This window comes from Syngnathus leptorhynchus, chromosome 11 (genome assembly GCF_054491065.1).
Source record: "Syngnathus leptorhynchus isolate UIUO chromosome 11, UIUO_Slep, whole genome shotgun sequence".
In the NCBI taxonomy this organism is placed as follows: domain Eukaryota; kingdom Metazoa; phylum Chordata; class Actinopteri; order Syngnathiformes; family Syngnathidae; genus Syngnathus; species Syngnathus leptorhynchus.
In genome coordinates, this window is record NC_141205.1 from 3,819,554 (window position 1) to 3,841,888 (window position 22,335).

General features: G+C 40.9%; 1 protein-coding gene across 3 annotated transcripts in view; it reads right to left on the reverse strand.

Annotated features, from left to right (window-relative positions):
- The window catches only part of suclg2 (succinate-CoA ligase GDP-forming subunit beta), a 33,218-nt gene that overhangs the window by 5,659 nt on the left and 5,224 nt on the right, over window positions 1–22,335 (reverse strand). For all 3 annotated transcript variants that reach the window (XM_085924929.1, XM_085924928.1, XM_085924930.1), the window contains 8 exons: window positions 18,586–18,733; window positions 15,412–15,511; window positions 14,575–14,665; window positions 13,616–13,768; window positions 13,359–13,448; window positions 12,600–12,696; window positions 11,885–12,046; window positions 10,906–11,048 (listed from right to left, as the gene is read on the reverse strand). In XM_085924929.1, the coding sequence (XP_085781055.1) occupies window positions 10,906–11,048; window positions 11,885–12,046; window positions 12,600–12,696; window positions 13,359–13,448; window positions 13,616–13,768; window positions 14,575–14,665; window positions 15,412–15,511; window positions 18,586–18,733 (984 nt within the window). The remainder of the gene's footprint in view (window positions 1–10,905; window positions 11,049–11,884; window positions 12,047–12,599; window positions 12,697–13,358; window positions 13,449–13,615; window positions 13,769–14,574; window positions 14,666–15,411; window positions 15,512–18,585; window positions 18,734–22,335) is intronic.

Here is a 22,335-nt window from a genome sequence, read left to right on the forward strand (position 1 = left end):
CGAACAGCTTGTAAGTGTCTCTCACACGTGTGTGCGTGTGTCTTCTTTCAGCATGTGGTAATGATGTTTACTGGAAGGCGAGATGAAGGACTTGGATAACTAAGAGAGTGACACTCGAGGCACTGTCCTTAACATGCCGTCCAAATGATCTCCTTGTAAACAGCACAGAGAGGAAACAGCATGGAGAGAAAATGGACAAATAACGACTTAACTACCTTTCGTATTCAAGTCGGACACCTCAGATGATGTTTTTTTCCCCAATGGTGATAAGATCAGGTTTGAAAGTAAGCCTCAAATGCAATGGAGCATTTCAGGACAGGACACGATGAAGGGAGGGAGGGTGTTCAGTTCAGATGGAATAATGTTGCTCTGACGCAAAGCCAATATGAGGAAGGTCAGGGGAAAAAAAATATAAAAAGTGATGTTTTCCTCAAAAGACCAGCCAGCAGTTTTGTGGTTGGACAAATTCGCTTGGCTCAGGCGTACGAAGGAAGGCTTGTTTGAGAATGTAGGCCAGATGCGGCGTGGCCCACAGAGATTTCCAAGACTGCCGTCCACAGGCTACAGGCTGAATACTTAAGTGCCAATATCACTATAGTTGCCATTTAATTTTACACAGCGAATGACTAAATATAATAGTTTGTATGTGGTGCACAATCAGCAGTAAAAATATATTAAAATAAAGATATAACAACCGTATTGTTCTAACACAATACACTAAAGCGGATTCCACTAGGGGGCAGCATAGATTCAGAAGCTTTTTTTATTCCCACCTTCGGCAGGGCTCTGCTCTCTTGGTGTTTGCAAGCCATTTTTCAAGCCTGTCTCGTTTGGGAAGAACAATATGTCTTCCATTCATGCATCTCCTATTGACATCCATGTATATAAATGATACATAAGAAAAGATTTATGTTGCTTGGCACAGAGGGAAGTGCTGTTTATAACAATGTGTATGCGCACAGGACTTTTTGCAAAGTTGGTGTTTTCTTTTTACTTGTGGTACCCCTATAAAGTGGCCCAGTACGGGGGAGATAATTTTGCTTGTCTGACGGGGCAAGTAAATGAAACTTTTCAAGTAAAATAGTAAGACATTTCCAAACGAAGGAATGAGCACGTGAATGTCATCGGAAGTGACTTTGAATGTGTGAAGTGTGACTCGGTTTTTTGGTTTAGGTTTGTGGTGTTGAATGTTGAAATGTAAAAATATGATGAAAAATATTTGGCAAATATTCTCTTGAAAATGATTATTATCTGAAGTAATTACAATTAATTCGCTAAGAATACACTGAGCTTGCCGCATGGGAAGAAAATGTATTTTTTTCATAAATAATGTTCTTTCTTGAGGCACATGTTAAATATCAGAATAATAATCGACATGGATATATTCAACAACCATACCCGCATGTTTTTTTCCAATATCGTGCAGCCCTAATTCAAAGCCAATCTTCCTGATGTGACAGCCACTCAAATCACAAGTTGTGCCCTGCTCTGGTTGTGTTCTCAAAGTTCTCACCCCAAGATATATAAAAAAACAAGTGCCAATCTGTTTCAAACATCAGATTCGGTGAGCATATTTGGGAGCGAGATTCTTTTTTTCCTCATCAAAGATCAGCACATGTGAAAAATCACATGTAAAACCCCACCTCGCTCTTTTTTAGGGCATTTTTTCAGGCTGTGTTATACAGCACACAACGCCGCTCGCTACCTGGGTGCCATGAGAAATTATTCAAATTATACTCGATAGGCTCATCGCTGTTGGCATCCCGAAACCTGTCAAGGCATATTGAAGTCAAACAGGAAAAAAGAGGATACTACAAGTTAAACAAATAAGCGCACCAGAAACACATAATACCGAATCGAGATCATAGAATTCGACCTTTGTAAAAACAAAAAAAAAAACCTTTTTGTGAAAGTCATTGTATTATATCCACAGACTAATAGAGAGGGGAAAAGTGTGAACTTCTTCCCTCAAGACGCAACCCGAGGAGGAAACGTCAGCATTGTGTTCCTTCTCATTCTGCTGGGCTCCTTTCAAGACTTGTGCAAGCGTTGCGGAATTATCAGTCAGATACACATTTTCATGCCCATAACCCTGTTAAGCAGTCTTAATCTCTCCGCAGGAAAGGACGAAAAGCGAGAGCGTCGTGTTTTCTTTGTTACCAGAAAGCAGATCGGGTTGGAAAATGAGCGGGCTAGAGATGCCCGCGTGTCCCTCTGCGGCCTATTAGGAGGCCATTGTTGCGTCTTATCTTCAGCACGCAGCCTGCGAAGTCACCACGTGCTCCGACAGGCCTTGTTTATTTGTTTTCCATCACCATTTTATAACCTCCAGCCACAGGTTAACATGCACAACTTCTAAATGAAGGCGGGGCTTAAGTCTGGAATCAAACTTCTACCAAAAATGTTGAACACAAAGTTCAATGTGATGGATGTACAGGATATGGAATATTCCAAACACGATTGTGGTTTGGCTCAAGTTCACTAAATTAAGAATGAATTGCACAAATGATCAGATATAAATAAAATTGAAGTGATAAGATTTCTTGAATGAAATCAAGTGTAAACCTCCGTGCCTTTGAATCAGCCAAGCATGTTAAAACGAATAATAAAGATGCTCCTTCGGCACAATATTTATGGAACATTCACCTTCTGGACATGAACTGTTACTATGATGAAAAGCCCGTGCAAATCTCTTCATAGGACTGATTCAGAAAAAGGCGAGACTAAACAAACAAAGTCAGGCTGCATGAAAAGAGACTGAGGCACACTGAAAGCAAAAAATAGATGGAGAAGAAAGAAGATGGAAAGAGGTGATGGGAAGCGGTGCAGTCCCTGACTTCTATTGAAGACGAAGACCGGTCCTGGCAAGGAGGGATAAGAAGGAAATAATTATCCGGCCTGCTGAAGCATGACGGGCTCCTCTCGGGTCTGGGGAGACAGACTGAGCATTATGTCAAAGATTGGCCATGTCACGAGCAAAGATACCTCTTGACAGACAGCGGCGGCTTAAGTTTCACGTGACGCTAGGAAAGCTAATGCAACTGGTGACGGCCAATTGCCTTGAGAGAGGCCCGGCTTGCAATTTGGGGGACCCTCTGAGCTTAAGCAATAATCATATCTTATTCTCCTTCATTATTGCGGCCATTTTTTTTTTTTATTATTGCTACTGCTACTTGAGCAATAGTAGTGATAATTGTCAGAGTATTTTGCAAGCGCTATTGTTGCTTAGAGACGTCGAGTAATTGAGAGGCGGCAAGCCTGACTGAGGAGAGCGGGACTCCTGTGGCCAGCGGGGGAGGTCTGTCATGTCAGTGAGAGATGTTGCGCTGCTGCTCACCTCAGGCTATGAAGATGGCCCCACGCACACCGGGCAGACAATTGAAGTTGGGCTAGGTGAGACATTTTATTCATCTCCAGAGGGTGTCGTGTCACCGCTGACAGGCAGACATAAATATTCGTCAACCCTTTCACGGCGGGTTAATGGTTGTCCATCAGCCAGCCGTGAGACATGCGGGGGGACGCACGACCCTGGTGTAGACACACACAATATGGACACCTTCCGTGGAATGGCAAGGTCGCTTATGGAGATTTGAAGAACTGGGAGGTGGCAGGTATGGTAGATGTGAAAATTGCTTTAGAGAGCAAATAGTGAGGTTTTGTCGCTCGCCTGTGTACGAAACCAAAACAATGCATCGCGATAGCAAAATGGCAGACACACTTAGGTCAGGTGACTCTAAAACGAAAGCTGAATATTAAAAAGCCAACATTCTCTGCTTTGTTCCGAATGTTGCACGCCTGACCCAAATTAATTTATTGTAATGTATGCGCACAGAAGGTCAATTAAGCAAATAATTTCAGTTGAGCTTGTAGCATGATCTCAGGAGCCAATGAGCCACTGAAAGGGCAGATGGGTGCACTTTGCAAGGCAAATGATTGCCCCGACTTTTGTCTTTGACACTCCCACGGCATTTGCGTGTTGACTTGCAGGCTAGCCACTCAAGTATTACTAACTGCGATTAATGGACAACTACTTCTTAAATATTTGAAATTAAAATATATTTTCACATCTCGTCAAATTCAACAAATGATATTTTACAACAAGCAGAACCTGGCTTTGTTTCTGGACCGCTCATAGGTATTGCACTCATTTAATCGTGCTCCAATTTTCACCTTAAAATGAGTGACAGGAAAAAAAAAAAAACTGTCAGGTGCTAGCTTTTGAAACTGGAGGTAATAGCTGAGTGTTAAAGCCACATTGTGTTGTCAGTCACACATACATAGGATGTGCAGAGAAGAAGGGAAGCTGTAACTAAAAATAAATTCAACTTAGCTTAAAACAAATCAAGAAGTCAACTTTGGCTTCTCGGACTGTAAAATATAATTTTTGTAAAATTTTGGCAATATTCCAAAACGTATGATCGGCATGAACACAACACAGATCATCACTAATAAAAATAAAATAAAACTGAACAGTGATGATCTATCCTAATAAAACATTTTGATTCCTCTTGGCATCTATTATGGACTTCACACACCAACTCCAACATTAGCCACTTGAGCGCAATATTTTCATTTGGAATCATTCCATTCCTGACAATTGCATGTTCGGAACCCACAAGTGAGAAGAGGTAATTACTGCAGGCTTCATGTATCATGCTTTTTAATATTCCCAGCCTTCTTCCAAATGTAAAAATATGCAAACCGCAGTATTGTAAAACAATGAATTATGCATTCACGCTTAACTTAGGACGATACGGCGGCAAACTTGAATCGAAAGGATGACTGCGTATAACTCGGATGTGAGTCCCTTCACATTAACAGCGTGAATCCATTCTTCAGCTTCTTTTAATAATTACGCAACCCCTTTGTCACTTTAGCCAAAGACACCAGAAAAAATTGTGTGACACGTGCGCCGCTTTCCTACATCGCAAAAGTTCCGTTTCCACTCCAATGGATATTCACTCAGATGTTCTTCTGTGGCATTAAAAAACAACAACAACACGCAACTCAGATTAAAAAATGCGGCAAAACTATTCGATGACAGTTCAGGGCCTTACTAGTATTCCATACTACAACGCCTTTCCAATTACCCGACTTGTGTTGAACGCGCGCATGCCCGGAACGCATTCAAAGCACATCGCTCACATCTTTACGCTGTGCCTACCAAAGTAGTAAAACTTCCATTAAATCCGTTTCACAGGCCATGAAGCCCGACTTCCTCCGTGTTCTCCATGGCGGCGGGTTCAGTGAGCCGTGAACCACACTCAGCTGTCCCCCCCCCCCATCTCTGCTCACGCTTTCTTTGAGTTCCTTAAGAATAAACAGAGAGGCTCCCATCTTAGCACTCTATCGAGTCAGTGCCCCACATACGGGTCAACAACAGATGGCTCGGACTTGCCGTTTGTGTGTCAGTGACAGCGAATGGAAGTCTTCTCCTGCAAGATGAGCTCCAGTGATTACAGACTCAGACAGTTTTCTAATTATTCTGTCAAGCATCAATCCTGTGGGCTGATGCGGGCCATCCTGTGCCCTGATGGACAATGTAATCACTGCGAGAGCCAGCATCTGACTCTTCCACTCGCCTGCACTTGCTTTTCTTTCAGTTTTCCCTGTCTCCCGGACAGAACAGCTATCTTGAATCTCTGCGTTTATCTTTCTAGTCGGCTCTCACTTAGGCAGGATTTAAACTGCAAGTACCTCGTTCAAATTTAATTCCCATATCTGATCTTTTGGGGATGTTTGTTTACATGTGCAAATGACACGACAAGGAAAAAATTAAACAATGATAAATGACATAAAATACTTAATATTGTTTAACTTGCCTGGTCATAAGTGTAAGCTCGGTATTTCACTTGCGCCTTTAGCAGTTATTTTCCGTGTTTAATGTTCGATACAACTCTATTAAAACATATTTCGATAATATTTAATCATCTATGACTTTGCTGTAGTTTATATTTAGAGTTTTTCAAAAGTGTTTATTAGTGTCGACTGAGTACACCGTGTATTGATCAGCAATTGGTGCATTCGCTCTGGCTGCAGTCGCATTGGCAAATATTCGATATGCATCCGATTCCCCATCTACATTTCTCAGAAGCATGACGACAGGCTAACGATAACCAATTCCAGGTGTTTCGTTTTTATTTTTTAACTGTGACATATGTCCGAATTGTGCCATTTAAGCCATATTTGGTCCCCTTTTATATTTGCTATTCTTGACAGCATTTGACATTTCCAGTGCTTCAGCTGATGCAGTCAAAAGAATAATAAGACAAGCAAATGAAAAAACTGCGAGTGTGGGAGAAAAGAAAAGCCAAGCAGAGGAGGAAAGTGCTGTTTTGCTCACACGATGATCACACTGAGACTATGGATAATAAAATAAGCTCTTAAATAAAATATATTCTGTTTTAATTGCATTAAAAATGACCTCAGATGTTTTTTTTCCAAATTGTCATGATTGAAGTCTAGTTTCCATTTTTTTTCTCCATTAAGTGAAACCATACCACTGCTCAATATGTATTTTCATTTCCACATTGACACACCAAGCGTGCCACCCACACACAGCACTCTAGTACAGAAACAACTTGCCAGACTCTCAAACTCTGCAGCAGTCCAGTAATTTAAACCTGCAATTTTATTAAAAAAAAAAAAAAAAAAAAGGATATTAGGCTAGAAAAGGCCTACAGAGCCTAATATTTTTCATCTGTTCCAATGTTCAGTTTATCCAGCACAAATTTCACGACTATCTGCAGCCTGATCCGCCAGTAGCAGATACTGGCTGCGATAACAACCTCGCTGAGGCGTTGTCGCATTGTCTCTCCTGTTTAGGGAACATGGCAGATTGCGTTCCCATCAGATTGTCACGTCAATCCAGACAGCGAACGAGGATCGCCTCGGCTGATACTGATTCTTTTTTCTGGCTGCCAGAATGCAGACAAAGAAAATCATGTATGGATGAAGGAACTGTTTAGCAACATGATGCTCTACATAGAATGCAATACGGGATTCAAAATCTACATTGAGCTATATTGCGTCTGTGCTGTTCAAATTAACTTCAATCCAGTCCCTGAAAATAAAAACAACAAGGCAGATACATATTTCTTTGCAGATATCAGGCAGGCGACGTTGCAAGTGAGACTCATCATCTCCCCATTATGCTGGGTAATATAGACATAGGAGAATCACAAAAGAGGCTAGTATTGAATCACTCGTAGAAAATTTAATTACGCTGACAATAATCTCTTGCTGCACTATGCCTGGCATGTCTTACAAAGTAACACACAACATGGACAGAAGCAGAGGTCAGCGGGACATGGGGACTCGTTTCAAGTACACAAATTGCGCAAACAAGCTATCATCTGTATTAAGTATACTCGGACAATTCTGTTTGGTTACAAGATGAAGATAACAAAGACGACTGTTATTGACAATTTTATAATTAAGATGTTTTTCTTTCCACCAAATTCAAGTGTTTGCCTTTCTCCTGAGATGGATTGATGATAACATTATTTTTGTGGGAATGACAACATTATTTTTGTGGGAATGTTACTCTTTCAGACGCTCTTCTATGACTCATTAAGTCGCACTTTGACCACCTCAAACAAAAAAAAATATTCATATATATTTAAGAATTTGAGATGTTAGTTTTCAGGGTGCTCATATTTCCCTCTGCTAATTAATTTGCAGCGGCACTCACTTGCTCTCATGGCAATTAACGGAGGCCTAACCTCAATAACTGGCTTCAAAATATACTCAGCAGTCACAGCTCACAAAAACAAACAAGGTTTACAGTGTTAGTGGATGACTGCGAGAACGTGAATGAGCTCATCAACCTGATGTTTGAGTGGCTTCACATTATCTCAGTGTATGTGAACAGATCAGGGGGGGATCTAACAGCCAGCACTAGACAAGAAAACGTCTGTAGTATCACCCATTAGCAAATGTAAAACAGAACAGCAAAGAGAATCATGGCTGCTGTCAAATAACATGCAATATCTGGAAGTAAGTGCCATATTGCAAAGACATCGACTGCAGTGAATTTTAATTTGCTCACTTGGCATCCTTTTAGTTAGCGGTGGGATGTAAAATGGATGCAAATAGATGCAAGAACTTGCTTCATTGCAGTAACTGACAATCTAAGTCTGAACGTCAAACTGAGAATATTTGCAATCAAAAACCACCATCAGGAAAGTGAAACTGTGCTGAGTATTTTTTTCATCCATCCATTTTCTGAACACAGAGACGAACAACCATCCACACACGCACTCACACCTATGGGCAATTTGGAGTGCTCAATCACCCTACCAAGCGTGACTTTGGGATGTGGGAGGAAACCAGAGTTCTCGGGGAAAACCCACGCAGGCACGGGCAGAACATGCAAACTCCACACGGGGGGGGGCACCAGAGGTTGAATTGAACCCGCAACGTCTGAACTGTTAGGCGGACGTGCTAACCAGTGCCCCACCGTGCCACCCGGTAATTATTTCCATTCTGGGAAATGAATCAATTTGCAATGATAGTCAGACTCATTTTGGACTACATACTCAGTCACAATCATCTTCCTCTCCCACACCCTGTGGATCCAATGTGATGACGGCGTGGCTGACTGCTTTTTGTCCAAACAGTGTGAAGCAGGTGCCGCAATGACAAAACACTCCTGGCAGCAATAAGCGAAGAAAGAGTGCAAAGCTCAATTAGCCGTCGCTCCTATCCCAGATCCCGTATTGATTTTCCGCAGATAAGGAATGCCGGACAGGGGAACGCTCAATCAGTGCCGTTGGGAATTGTTTGATGCTGTGAGAATCCGCAGGGACAAATTGGACAAGGTGACAGGATGGTGGCAATGTATTAGCAGTCCGTCGTCTTTATACATACTGAAGAGTATGGCGAAGTAATACTGCTGTCTAATGATGATAAATAGAAAGTGATCTAACTGTTCGGAAACACGTGAGGCACTGTACTAACCCTTAAGCGATGGCGAAGGAGACAAGACGAGACAAAGGTTCTCCGAGGGGCAAATCAATCTGACAAGACTCGAGTTCCCTTGCGCATTTCTAGACAATCCGCTCACTTCTTCAAATTAACCTTCAAAAGACAAATGTGGGCTCGAATGTGTGGCAACCTTATTAGTCCTTTTTCCACTAGTCCAGAAAATGAAGTCGGTTAAAGTAAAAGGAATTGGGTTTATTTCATATATATATATATATATATATATATATATATATATATATATATATATATATGAAAAAAGGTGTGAACGTTCCAACTTTCAACTTGAAAGGTCACAAGATCAGTGCTACCTCGCGTGAACTTGCAACATCCACTTTTCTGTTGTGAATCCAAATGTACCACATCTAAATGTTTCCTACAACAAACAAAACCGCGAGCTGTCACAGGAGTAGCATTTTAATGCACTGTAAGCAAATCTGCTGGAAAAACATTGGATGAAGCACAACTTCTCCCCCGTAATGGCTAACCAAGGCAATAGCTTTGTCACAATATAGTGTTGCTTAGAAGCAAGAAAAGAAATGAATGACAAAGACAGCTCGCTCTCCTACAAACGCACAAAGCCACACACTTAACTGTCACAATGGCAGATTGTTGGCCGGACTAAATATGTGGCCCCTTCAAGGCCAGGCCCATATTTGGATCTTGTCTAATATCGTGTGCACTGGGAATGAACTCAATTATTGGTGGCAGGTTGCTTTCTTGCATTCTTGTTGGCTTGCATTGCTTATGTTTACAACACGGGGGACCAGGCACCTCCCACAGGCCGTCCACTTCGGGCGTAGTGATGATTTTGCCTTTGAAAAAAGCCAGCTTGTGATGAAAGTGTTCCAAGACTTGGAATATGTGTGGGCTCTGACGGATAATATAAACATGCACACTCCCCCACGTGTGATTGGAGTATGTGCTTTCCATTGCAAGCTTTCCTTCCTAATGGTATCATGACTCATCGGGTGAAGCGAGCTCTTATCAGTAGATAAAGTCAGAATCTTGTAAAAGACCTAAAAATGGCTGCCCCATTTGTGATTTTTTTTCAAACATATTTTTCCCTGGAGTAAAAATTAAACAGAGAGGATCCATCTTGCCTTGCGCATTTAATACATATTTCGACATCTGAGTTGGAATTCGTAAGCACTACACTTCATATAAACGGCATCTCAGTATCTGATGATGTTTGCCATCCTTCACAAATGTCATTATTTACTCAACCCTATAACATTTCAGAAAACAGCCTTCAGCCCTGAAAACAAAATGGATCTCGAGTTGGACAAAACATCCATCCGTCACTTTCTTGACTGCAGCGGCACAAGGCAATAAAAGGCTTATTTGGTATTTTCTGTCTTCAAAAAGCATCTTGCCTACAGGTGACATCAAGAGCACATTCAGGTATTTGGTGCACAAACATTCCTATATGTGGCCGCGAAGCAAGTCTGGAAATCAAATCCGTGTGCTGTAAGCACGCTCGAAGTCTAAATATAAAAACCTGACTCGTCTGTTGCTGACCCAAGATAGAGAAACCTGTTTCAGCATTACTTGGCAGAATCAAACAAACAGTATTTTCCACTCACAATACTTCTGAACATGTTTTCCCAACAGGACAATTTTCTCAGCTTTTCCGCCTCTATTTTCTTTCAGCATATAATAACGGCAATTAAGGCAATAAATGCTCCGATGGCAGTGTTTTGAAACAGAAAGGGGCCTTTGTCATCTCTGCTATTCAGTCATGTCACTTGCTCTCCTCTCAACACAATGAGCTTGAGACAACAAAGCGAGCGACACAGGAGCGAGGGGGAAGGAGATAGAGAGGTAAAATGCGTGTCGAAAAGAAAAAAAGACGTGCTACTTGGAGAAATGTATAGTGTCTTTAGAGCACCTTTTTTTTAAATGATGTTTTGATCTTACCTTGGGGTCAGCTGTAAGAAGCTTGAAGGCCTCATACACCTGCCTCTCTTTGACTCCTCCTCCAAGATCCAGGAAGTTGGCTGGCTTTCCTCCATGCAGGTCAATGATGTCACATGTGGCCATGGCCAATCCAGCTCCATTTACTACAAGTGGGGGAAAAAAAAGCACGATGGTCTTTATATCGGTAGACTAAAATTTTTATTTAAACGTAGGTTGAACTAAGGCCCAATCATGAGTTGTTTACAACGACTTGAGTCAAGAGAACAGAACTGCCCAACGTCTGTAACGGTATGCTCGCAGATTGACACCTCATCACAAATATAAATTCAATTATACAGACGTCGCTAGTGTGGCTTATTAACATCTTATTGTAAGTGGGCCCTAAAACCGTTCCTTACTTTTACAGGTGGGGGCATATGTGGATTGATGAGAAAGCTAAGAGAAAATGTTTGCGTTTACGGGCCAACGGGGCCTGAAGAAAGTGCACCTGTTGGTGCTGCTGTAGTCTGTAAAAGTTTTGATTTATGACAATAATGTGGGCCTTTAATGAGAACGCTAACAATCCGGCTCACAAGAGACTTTCTGGGTGGATTATCACTAATTAGAACACATTGGTTACGGTGGCATCCCTTCTGGAGTCCTCAGAAAACTGCTTGTAATGTGGATTAGAGGAGAGCCCAGAGTGCCTTTACTTTGGCAAGGATTTAACTGCGTCCCGAAGGAATTAAGATATACGGCGGATATAAAGAGTCGCTACGCTACTGTTCATTGCAGCTTTCTGTGATGTAAAAATGCAACAAAAGAAATCATTTCCTATTTTTTTTTTTACATTTAAGGTGATCTACTGTACAACCTATTCAACTAAATCATGGTCAACAAATTTTGAAATGATGTTATTATTTTTTTTTTTTTTTTTTACATCAGAGAAACATTTGATCAGGGGTGTGTAGACTTTTCATATGCTGTGTTGCTTCCATACCAAAGCAGGCAATATTCCCATCCAGACCGATATATTTGAGATCCCACTTGGCTGCTTCCATCTCTGTGGGGTCACTCTCAGTCATGTCATCCATGGCAAAGACAGCCTTTTGACGGAACTCGGCATTGTCGTCAAAGTTGATCTTAGCATCAAAGCACACCACTGGTCATGTAAGCAGACAGGGGGACAAAAAAAAAAAAAAAAGCTGTGACAAAAGGCGAAAAAGCACAAAGTAGACCTGATGTGGGATGCAGGAAAAATGAAAGGATGTCACACGCAAACGGGTAATTATAAAAAAAAAAAAAATGAAATTAACAAAATGAAAGGTTTCCCCGTGGCTTGTTTGAATAAATTTTTTCAGAGGTTAGCGTCTGAATAAATTGTGGCTCGGTGCCTTCCTCGCTGCCTGGAAGGGATAAATTCGACCATTATAGTAGACCTCATGGACATCTTCTTTACACTTCAAAGATTTAATTTCAAAGAGGCCATATTCATTAGGCTACCTACAAAAGACAGCAAGCAAAATATTCACTCGTTAGTCTCAGGAATTTCTTTGAAAACAGTACAGCAACAAAAATAAAGGGATCATGGCATTACATCAGAATACACGTTTGGAATGCATGACCTTTGAAATGTCTACTTGAAGAACCAATGTAACAAAAAAATAAAAACTTTCAAAAACAACTGTATTTAAATCACGACAGGATGGAGGTACCTTGTCCTTCAGGAGTCTCTCCGAGAGGGTTGACTTCAACTTGAGTGGCGTCGACTTTCAAGAAGAGATCATAGAGCCTCTTAATCTGATCTGCTGCCTGCAAAGTCCATAGAGGAAAATAATTACCCGATGGTTCAGATCTGAGCAGCCGGCCCGACCAAGACCAATCAGCTTCCAACACAAGCAACAAAACATGGCAGATCACCTTCACTGTCACACTGTCTGATTTGGTTTTGGGCGAATTTCAGGTACTGGTAATCGATTGATTTGGGCAAAAGGCAACAAATACAGTTTGGCGCCAGACTGTCTTCATACAAGGCGGTTTCACATTATTCACATATTGCTTTATTTTCAACACGGTGGACTTGAAAAATCAAATTCCCAATGCGTGCACTCATACAACTGATGTCTCGCTCACATCCAGACGACCACAAACTATGCTCTTGTTTTTTTTCCAAAGGTTAGGAAATACAATGAAGTGTCTTCCTCCCTCCAAACACAACCTAGGGAAATACCATTTGCAAAGCACTGCACAGAACCACCAGATGTGACAGATGACCCTCTGGCAAGTACGCCGAATGCGTTGACACTTCACAGCACACATCTGAAAACTAATAATATCAAGTTTGATTGGTCTATAAATAATCATGCAGCTGTCTTTGGGTACACAGAGCACGTACATATTTTACAATACATCAGTGGCTCTGCTTCACACTTTGTTAGGACTTTACAGAGTAAAGACCTTACTGTGCTTATTACCTGTCTCTGCAGAGGTCCTTTGAAGCCCAAATTAGCTGCCATTCGAATTGCCTGGTCGTCCCGTACACCTTCAAATATATCTATGACTTCCTGTCAGAATTGGGGGATGAGGAGGGGGGGGGGTTACAAGTGAAAGAAGGTGACGGCAACTCAAACACTGGAGAATAAATTTACACCAAATGCCCGTTCATTCTAAACTATGGATTATAAATTGCCCTTTCTACGAGTATGTGGATTATTAAACACGAACGACATACCTTAAAAATGAGTTCTGGTGTGCTGGCTGCTACTTCCTCAATATCCACACCTCCCTGGGGACTTCCAACCATAACGGGACCGTTACAGGAGCGATCCATTAGAATTGCAAAGTAGGTCTCCCTGGTTATGTCCAAGGCCTCGGCAACCATCACCTACACGTGGGTAAAATGGGAGAGGTGACTGATGGATGGACTTTGGTTAGCTACCCTTTGAACGTGGTAAATACACAATCACAATGCATTTGCATGTTACCACATTTGAATTGTAAACACCGGGAAGAATCGGCGGAATCACTTTGAAGAAATAATGAGACCAGGGAGGCAAATTTGGGAAATCAGTTGAGGGACAGGAGTGGTTACGTTTATAGACACTACTTTATTTTGCTTCCAACTCATCACCTACTAAAATAGGAAGGACTGCCTTATCTGTCTTGAGTGTTTCGAGAGTATTAATTTGGTGCTATTCCCCCCCAGTGGACTTCTTAACAGTCATTCGATTTGCGGTTCACCTCTATCCATAGTGTTTAGTTAAACCCAAACAATCTCAAGTCTTCTCTATCTCGCCTTACTCCACAAGAATATTTCCCATGCCTCTCTCATCACCTCTGCACAATCCTCTATCAGCGCTGACAGCAAATCCATGCGGCTGATGCACAAGTACTGCTTCCCGCTGAATGCCATTCTCTGCTCTGTAGCGCGGTGAGGTCTGGGAGTAGATTCAAGCTTCGTTGGAAGGTTGACAACTAATCTCTGGCTCTCGTATGATTGGCCAAGCTTAGACTAAAAGGACTACACTTACACACTTGCCACTTTGTCGGCGATGCCTAAAAGTAACGATTCTCTTGGAAACTTTCGAGAGGTCCAGTTTGTCAGAAGGCTCAAGATAAGGCCCACATCATAATAATGTGTGGAGTGCAGTACCGTTTTGTGACCATTATCTTCCCTGGATAGCAACTTACCGTTTTTACTTTCACTCCGTCTTTCGGAGTCTGCTTGGTGGTCAGATTGAAACCCAGCATCTTATTAGCCAGTTTACCGACAACAGCGGGGCTATGGGAGAGACGATAACACAGTTGCCACACACTGAATACATTATAGAGGATTAGAGAACGAGTTCAACTCATATTAAACTGCGGGCGTCAAGCAATGGAGAATACGACGAGTGACGGAAACTTCGGTATATTTTCTCTATGCAGTACTGTCAATGAAACTCATTTTTATTTGTATGCAAGGATTGCTTCGAAAGAGACGGATTTATGAATGAATAGAAAAGAAGAAATAAAGCTGTGATTATCACAGAAAGCTGAGTACTCAATCCATTCCGGTTTCCCTCTGCATATTCTGCAGTACAGATGCACTCTAAATTATTCAACTCTCGTTGCAAACATTAAAAACGTAGTAATTTGCAATGAATCACAAAAACGATCTCATCGCAACTAATTAAAGTGTGTAGAACCTGTAAATAAATGTATGGACGGACCAACAAACTTTTTATTAATCGCTAATTTAGAAACAGCCAAAACAATCAAATAAATAGTCATCAAATACAGAGAGCAGTGAAAAATATGCACCACACTTCAGAGTGAACCCTCATTTTAATTTAAATAAATTTAACATGCAAAAATCTAACTCTTTGACTCCGCAAAGCCTTAACAGGAAAAATCTCCCATGTGTCAAAACCAAATTTGTGAGTAAAACTAAAGGTCATAGCATGAAAAAAAGCAATAGTCCTATTTTCCATGTCAAATGATCCTGGCTACTGCATGTATTTATGTCAAGCAAAGAGGCTTACTCACTCCTTGGTTAGATGTACTCCGCCTTTGAGGCCGCTGTCAAACACACCTTTGCCTCTCCCACCAGCCAGAATCTGAGCTTTTAGCACAATCTCTTTGGCATCTGCAACAATAGACGGACATCCATGGATACATAATCCAAGAACAGCACTAGATGTTTTGCACCTTTAAGTACCCCTTGAACGTGCTACTAATCCCAATGAGGGAAGAAAAAAAAAAAAGAAAAGAAATGTATGGACCACTGAGTGTAATATGTGGAACATACAATTTTTACTTCAGTGACACCGATGACTATACGTGCTTTGATTCAGTACACAAATTCAACACCATGCAATGTAAAAATGCTATTTTGATAATGAATGAAGCTAACGTTCTCAAATGTATGCAATTTAAGAAACCTTGATCTTTCTCTCATATAAAATAACCTTTGGTGTCACATTTACCCGACAAGAGCTGAAAATTCATGGTATGTCATTCAGCTCTCTTTTCAGCATTCACCCTACAATAGCCCAATTTAAATAGCGTTGGTAAGATGGTTCCAGGCAAGGTTAGCAACGTCTAAGTGGACAAATTCAGCCACTGACAAGAGGCTCTCGTCAGGTTGGGAAATACTTGGGAGAAAAAAATTAAAAAAGAAGAGTGGACAGCGAGATAGACACCTTGACCCTGAAGGCAAGAGACAAGCTCATCCTATGTCAGTAAAATAAGGAGAACATGAAGACACAATTTGGGAAGTCACAGACCCCTGAAAAAAATCCTGCAGCAAGAGCTAGAGAAAAACATTAGCGGTACCAAAGAAAATTGTCTCTGGAAAGATGGCGGGGATTAAACTAATACTGCATTAGTGAGACCCGGTCTTCATAGTCTGAAAGCCTGGATACTATAAAAGAAGAAAAGGTGCACTTGGATACAAAAGGTGGTTTGAGAGGAGGCATCAGTGTTAATAAAAAGGGCCACTTTGCAAAATTAAAAAGAGTTCCAAGTAAGATGAAATAGTGTCTCGCGGGCATGAGCAGCAGAGGATGACAGCGGAAAAAAATTGAGCTTTAAACCGGGGGCAGAATAAAATAACTGCCGGATGAAGTACAAGTGAAAATCACGTGATTGTGTCTCTTAGAGAATAATTCGAAATATTATGAAACAAACCTTCCAGTGATCACAGAAAAATATGTTTGCGTGTTAAAATGCACTATTCTAAATTATCATGGTTGTAAAGAAATGAACTGTTTGTGTCTAAGGGTTGAAATTGTGTTTCTGAATATATTTCAAGTTCCATTTCCCCATTTTGTTGAGTAAAATTGAATTCCTAAACACTTTCCCTTGTAGCTCTCATGCATGCCAGGCACCATGGAAACAAGTCTGCGGTTGACTTCTGCTGGCACATTAGCATCATGCTAATTCGATAGAGGAGGATGTGTGTCTAAAATAATTCCATGTCTCACCCTCCACATGAATAGGTTAGCGTGCGTAATGAGGAGGTGGAAACACTAAGCTGCTTACAAAAATCATCTCCGAGAGAGACGGGCGCCTTTAGCCTGCAAAGCCTATTTACAGCTGTTAGGACAATTTAGAAATTCCGTTTTTTCTTTTTTTCTTTCAAAAGCACAGTCTTAAGAGCTCGCTCATTTCTGCTGTAACAGCAGGTTCGATGAGAGCCCCGTGAACCGTGTCCTGGCATTGCCCGAGTCCTCTGTTCCATATTTTTTTTTATCCTTTTCATTTGTTTCCGACACTTAAATTATATCTCCGGTCTCCAATACCCTTTCTCCTAATCAGGTATTTGCCACAATGGATGGATGGATGTGCAATACCATCTGTCTTGCTTTGTCACAGGTGAGTACGCAAAAGGAAGAAGAGCCGCTCTGTCCATCCAGGCACTCAGGGGAATATGTCGGTGAAGCACAGCACTCCCTAACTGCACTCAATTTATTCATCCCATGTTACACTGAACTGCCTACAACTAGTCGTACTGCCGTGGCTTTACTATTTAATCGAGAGGAAAGCAGCAGCACAAACTGGAGTCACGTCATTCTCTTGTAAAACTTAAAATGGTGGCGAAAAGACTTTCGGGAAGAGAACATAGCTGTCTCCGTTCTACACGCAAAGAAAGGCACAACACACGCGCAAACTCCACAAAGCTATAAGAGGGTCGCTTCATCTTATCCCTCAGCACTTCTGGCAAAGGGCTGTGGTTAAGCCAACTCGACTCAGCACCACTAAATTCTATTGTCAGCACTTTTCACCAGAGACAACTGCCTTCTTTTCTGAAAGCAAATGATGATAGTCATTTCGGAAAAAAAAAAAAAAAAAAGGCGCTTGAAGTGTTTTTCAGTGGGGGTAGTTGGAACAACAAAGAAAGGTTTATGGACTGAGTGGAGGTCCAGGCAGCCATACAGTAAACATACTGAGAAAAAATTAGAAGTGCTCCTAAAACTCTATTACAGTTTACTAACTTTTGACACAAAAGGCTAAAATTCCGCCTGTTATCTTTGAGTCGCTGCGTGAGTATGTATGCCAAGGTAATGATCCAAAATGCAACATGCAAGGGTTAAAATAAGCTATAAAGAAGAGAGATGCAAACGAAAGCCATGCGATGTGTAAAAAACTGAACATGAGAGGCTGTTAAAACAATTAATTCGGTTGAGTGCCATGATGAAGAAACAAGAAGGCACGGCCATCAAGCTGAAAAAAAAACAACAACAACAAAACTAACAGGGTGCGATGCATTAGCGATAAATTTGGAAGACACGATTAATCTTGATGAAACTTCATCTCTGATTATTCACAACAGTTCACGTCTTACAGCGCGGCCAAAGAGTCATGCAAGCTAAATAGGATGGCTGCGATACACTTTCACACTCCATCATTGTTTTTGGCAATCATTTGGAAGTAGTGATGTCATTAAATTATAACTTTCAGATCAAATGTCTTTTCCTGTCCTGAGGCAGGATTACCCAAAATATGTTATCCAATGATAAGTAGTATTATAAAAATCCCTTTGAAATGTATTTTTTTTAAATTCTTTAGAAATAGCATATAGCATCTAATAGAATTCACAGAAAATAAAATACATATATTACAAATGTAAATGTGAATTAAATATGGCGACAGTGTATCACTTTGATTAATAATCCTACGGCAAAAATATGTGTGTGTGTGTGTGTTTCCACTACTCACCTAATCTCTTGGCAGCCTCCAAGGCCTCGGAGGCCGTGTCGGCCACAAAGAAGCGTTGGACAGCAACGCCGCAGTCTTGCATCAATTTTTTGCTCTGGTACTCTTGAAGATTCAGCCATCGTTTCGGACTCAGCCAATTACGCTGAAGCTGATAAAGGAAAGCAGCCAGAATGTCAGGACGAGACCTAATGTAGTTAAAACAGTGCAAGATAAAGTTTCAAATCTACACAATCTCTAACGAGAACATTTCCCCCTCCGCTGTGTCAGAAAAAAAAGCTCTATCACAGTACACGTGTCTTTATCTTACTGAGTATTGCACTGACTACATCCTCTCTCCACTCCCTGACTCCGTCTTGTCTGCTACCTCCAAACATGTCTCGTTCTCCTTTTTCCAGTAATGAGGCGTTAAGTCAGGTTGAGCGGCGGGACAGCTCTTGAGCTATTTGCACCATCAGCAGACACAGGCCCTGTCAGCTCCAGCTGCCGCTATTAAAAAGAGATTGAATTTTAAATGTGATGGAGAGACAAAGGCAGGTTGGAGTTTCCCTATAGAGACGCTCTACGTGAATAGAAATACGAATTCTAAGGTAGGTTGTTGCAAAACCACAAGTGATTCTCTATTGTGCAGTTCTTCATCAATTAAAATCAAACTCGCGTCGGAATTTGACTCAACTGACGTGCGTGATGATCCACTTTTAATCAAGACTACATAAGGATGGACTTCTTATCTGTTAGCTTACCACACATTTCCAATCCTTGCACTGAACACCGATGTTCCGCAAGGCTATGTTCTAAGCCCCCTATTTGATTTCCTTTTAACTCATAACCACACAATGGTGCCTCCTCATGAGTTACACTGATTTCTTATGGGGAAACACTCAATTTCAATGTAAAACCAATTAACAGAAGGATTTCTGTCAACTGAATAGGATAAGCCGTATATAAGAAATAAACAAATAGACCGTTGAATGATAGCTGGAGAGCTCAGCACTGAACGTGCTCTTGTCAATTTGTTTTGTTACGTATCCAAATAACAATGATATTACTGTAGCATCAATTATTAAATTATCCTGAATATGTACGATGGCCGTGTGGCTTGTTAACAAGGCGTGGACAGATGGTAAAATCCTTTTTATGAGCAGCAAAGCCTCTCATTATGTCACCATTGCAGCGGCGCAAAGAGCGATTGAGAGCAGCTGCACCATGATCGTGCCTCAGCGTTACGCAGGAAATGTGACTAATAGATCAGATATTAAGGCAATTACTAATACTTTATTCCTATTGCTGTTGAGTAATTAAACTGTCAAAACAAGTGTTACAACCTAGTGGCCTGCAAAGCCTGCGGGGCAACTGTTCACAGAGTCGATGTATTCTACGCATTTTCACCTGTATCGTGACATTTCCCACGTCGCTACAGAGGGAATGTTGTAGTTTCTTTTCCTCTGCCAAGTAATATTATTTGCACCAAATAAAATATTGATGATTTTTTGATTTACAATTCTCTAAATGAGAAAATTGTCATCTATTTCATATATCTATATTTTTGTATGGGGCAATGAAATTTACCGCCTATCATTCACCCAATAGTTCTTGAGCAAACCAAAGCAGATTTCGATCTACCAAGCAGCTTTTATCGTTAATATGTTGTTTGGTTTGTTTTTGTTTTTTTATACCCTCAAGCAAACTTAATGATATAGCCACACTTTCCCAGCCTGACATAAAAACACCGTCAACAAAGGTGTCTCAATGAGACTCGGTCCTGAATATTTTACACCGAGGGGTGGAGAGCCCCTCTACTTGCAACATCTCTTGCAGGAACTTCAAACAACGGGCAGCTTCTCCTTCTGTCTCAGCGAGAGAACACATTTCCATTTCCTCGCCGCAAGGGACAAAGTTAGCTTCGACTAGATTTGAATACTGCTTTACCAAGGTTAACAGGCCTTGCTGTAACTAGTCAGCTGCTTAGGGCTTTTCAAAAATTTACATGACCATTAAGAGATGTTCTAAAACTGTCACAATAAGTAAAATGTGTGTGTGTGTGTGTGTGACATTTACAATCAGTTGCTGGCATGTGACAAACTGATGTTGACAATAATTGAACACAACTGCAGGAGTGAATTATACTATAAGACATTTTCAGTCAAATACATATGTGGCTGTACATTCTATATACAGAGCTTGCCCGAGGGGATTCCTTAAGACATTATTTTAAAGTCATTTTATTAAAGTCAAGGAGACCTTACTCGCCTTTATCAGAGGGAGACAATTTGTCAGCGAGACAGTATCATTTTTGAGCAATAAATCTACTGACGGCAGCACTACTACGCAACTGTACACATTGTTATACATCAATATGTCCCCTGCCTGGGGCATTAGAAAGAATGACGACCCAGCCATAAATTTTCACCAGAGCATTTTTAAAGTCCCATGAAGATACTTTAGTTGTATTTGAGACATAACATGAGGTCAGCAAGGTCTGACCCCCAAACCTTTTGTCTCTCCAATGTTTTCATTTTTAAAAAAAATGGTGTTGCCACGCAACATATTTTATTTACAAACCAACGCTTTTGTAGTTTTACAGTGCCTAACTTATTTGTTATCGTTCCTCAAATATGATGCCTTTGAACATGACTCAATAGATGCAAGCTTATTAACGATGCTAATTACCTAAATACCTGTTGAGACACACCAGTCAGGTTTTTCATTCTTAAGCCTGTCTGCTTGAGATTAGAGCGAGCCTGCCAGGATGCAAATCAACTTGATCTAAATCCAGGAGGCCATGCTCCACTGCTCATCTGTACTATTTACAGGTCGTTCGCAGACAGATGCCATTTTTCTCTATCCCCTCATGGTTTGTGCGTGACTTTCGTTTTGAACAGGCAAGGACGCAGAGCGGTGCATTGAAAGGTGAACAAAAGGAAGGAATATGGTTTTGTACATTTGATTGTTACTTTTCCATCTTGCATACAAGACAAAACCTGTTGTATGTATTACGTTGACTAACACTATTTAATAATATTGACTATATAATGCAGATTACAAAAGTGATGATTAAATAACGTACTGCAATGTTGTAGGGCCTGTCACGAGCACATTGAATTTTTTCGTTAACAGCATCGTGAAAAACGAAACAAAAACAAATCTAGATACTATATTTTCGGTCATATTTTAATTCGGCCATTTAAGGTGTTGTAGCTGCTGTAGGTGGTTAGAATACATAAATAAGCAAAAGTGGCTGAGTCGACCTTTGTAATTTTTAATGGCCGCCATTAGTGAACTACAGGTGGCCCGACACTGCCCCCTAAGGGCCACAGGCCATTGATTCATCATTAATGTTGACCCCCAAATTCACTCATTACTCATAGTAAATATACAAACTCATAATTAGCATCCATTGGTGAATCAATGTTGATTGGTAATGAAACTAATGCTTTTGGTATTTTGGAATATGCAATGTTTTTTGATTTTGCTATGGCAAATTTTTCAAATAAAGTATATAAAGGGTGCGCCCAAAAAAATAAAGAAAAGAAAAAGTACCGGTACACGGAAAGCAACATAAGCCATTAACACAAATCTAGTTAAGGAGATCAAGACGAGGTTGATGGCTTTCTATTTAGCACATTAATGCTACACATGAATGTTTCTCAGTCCTGTGCGATTTGATGTATGTGCTCATGGAAGTGCACGCGATTAAGTTCCCTTTAATTTCTGCACACGTGGTTTGATAAATGAACAGGGAAAATACACAAG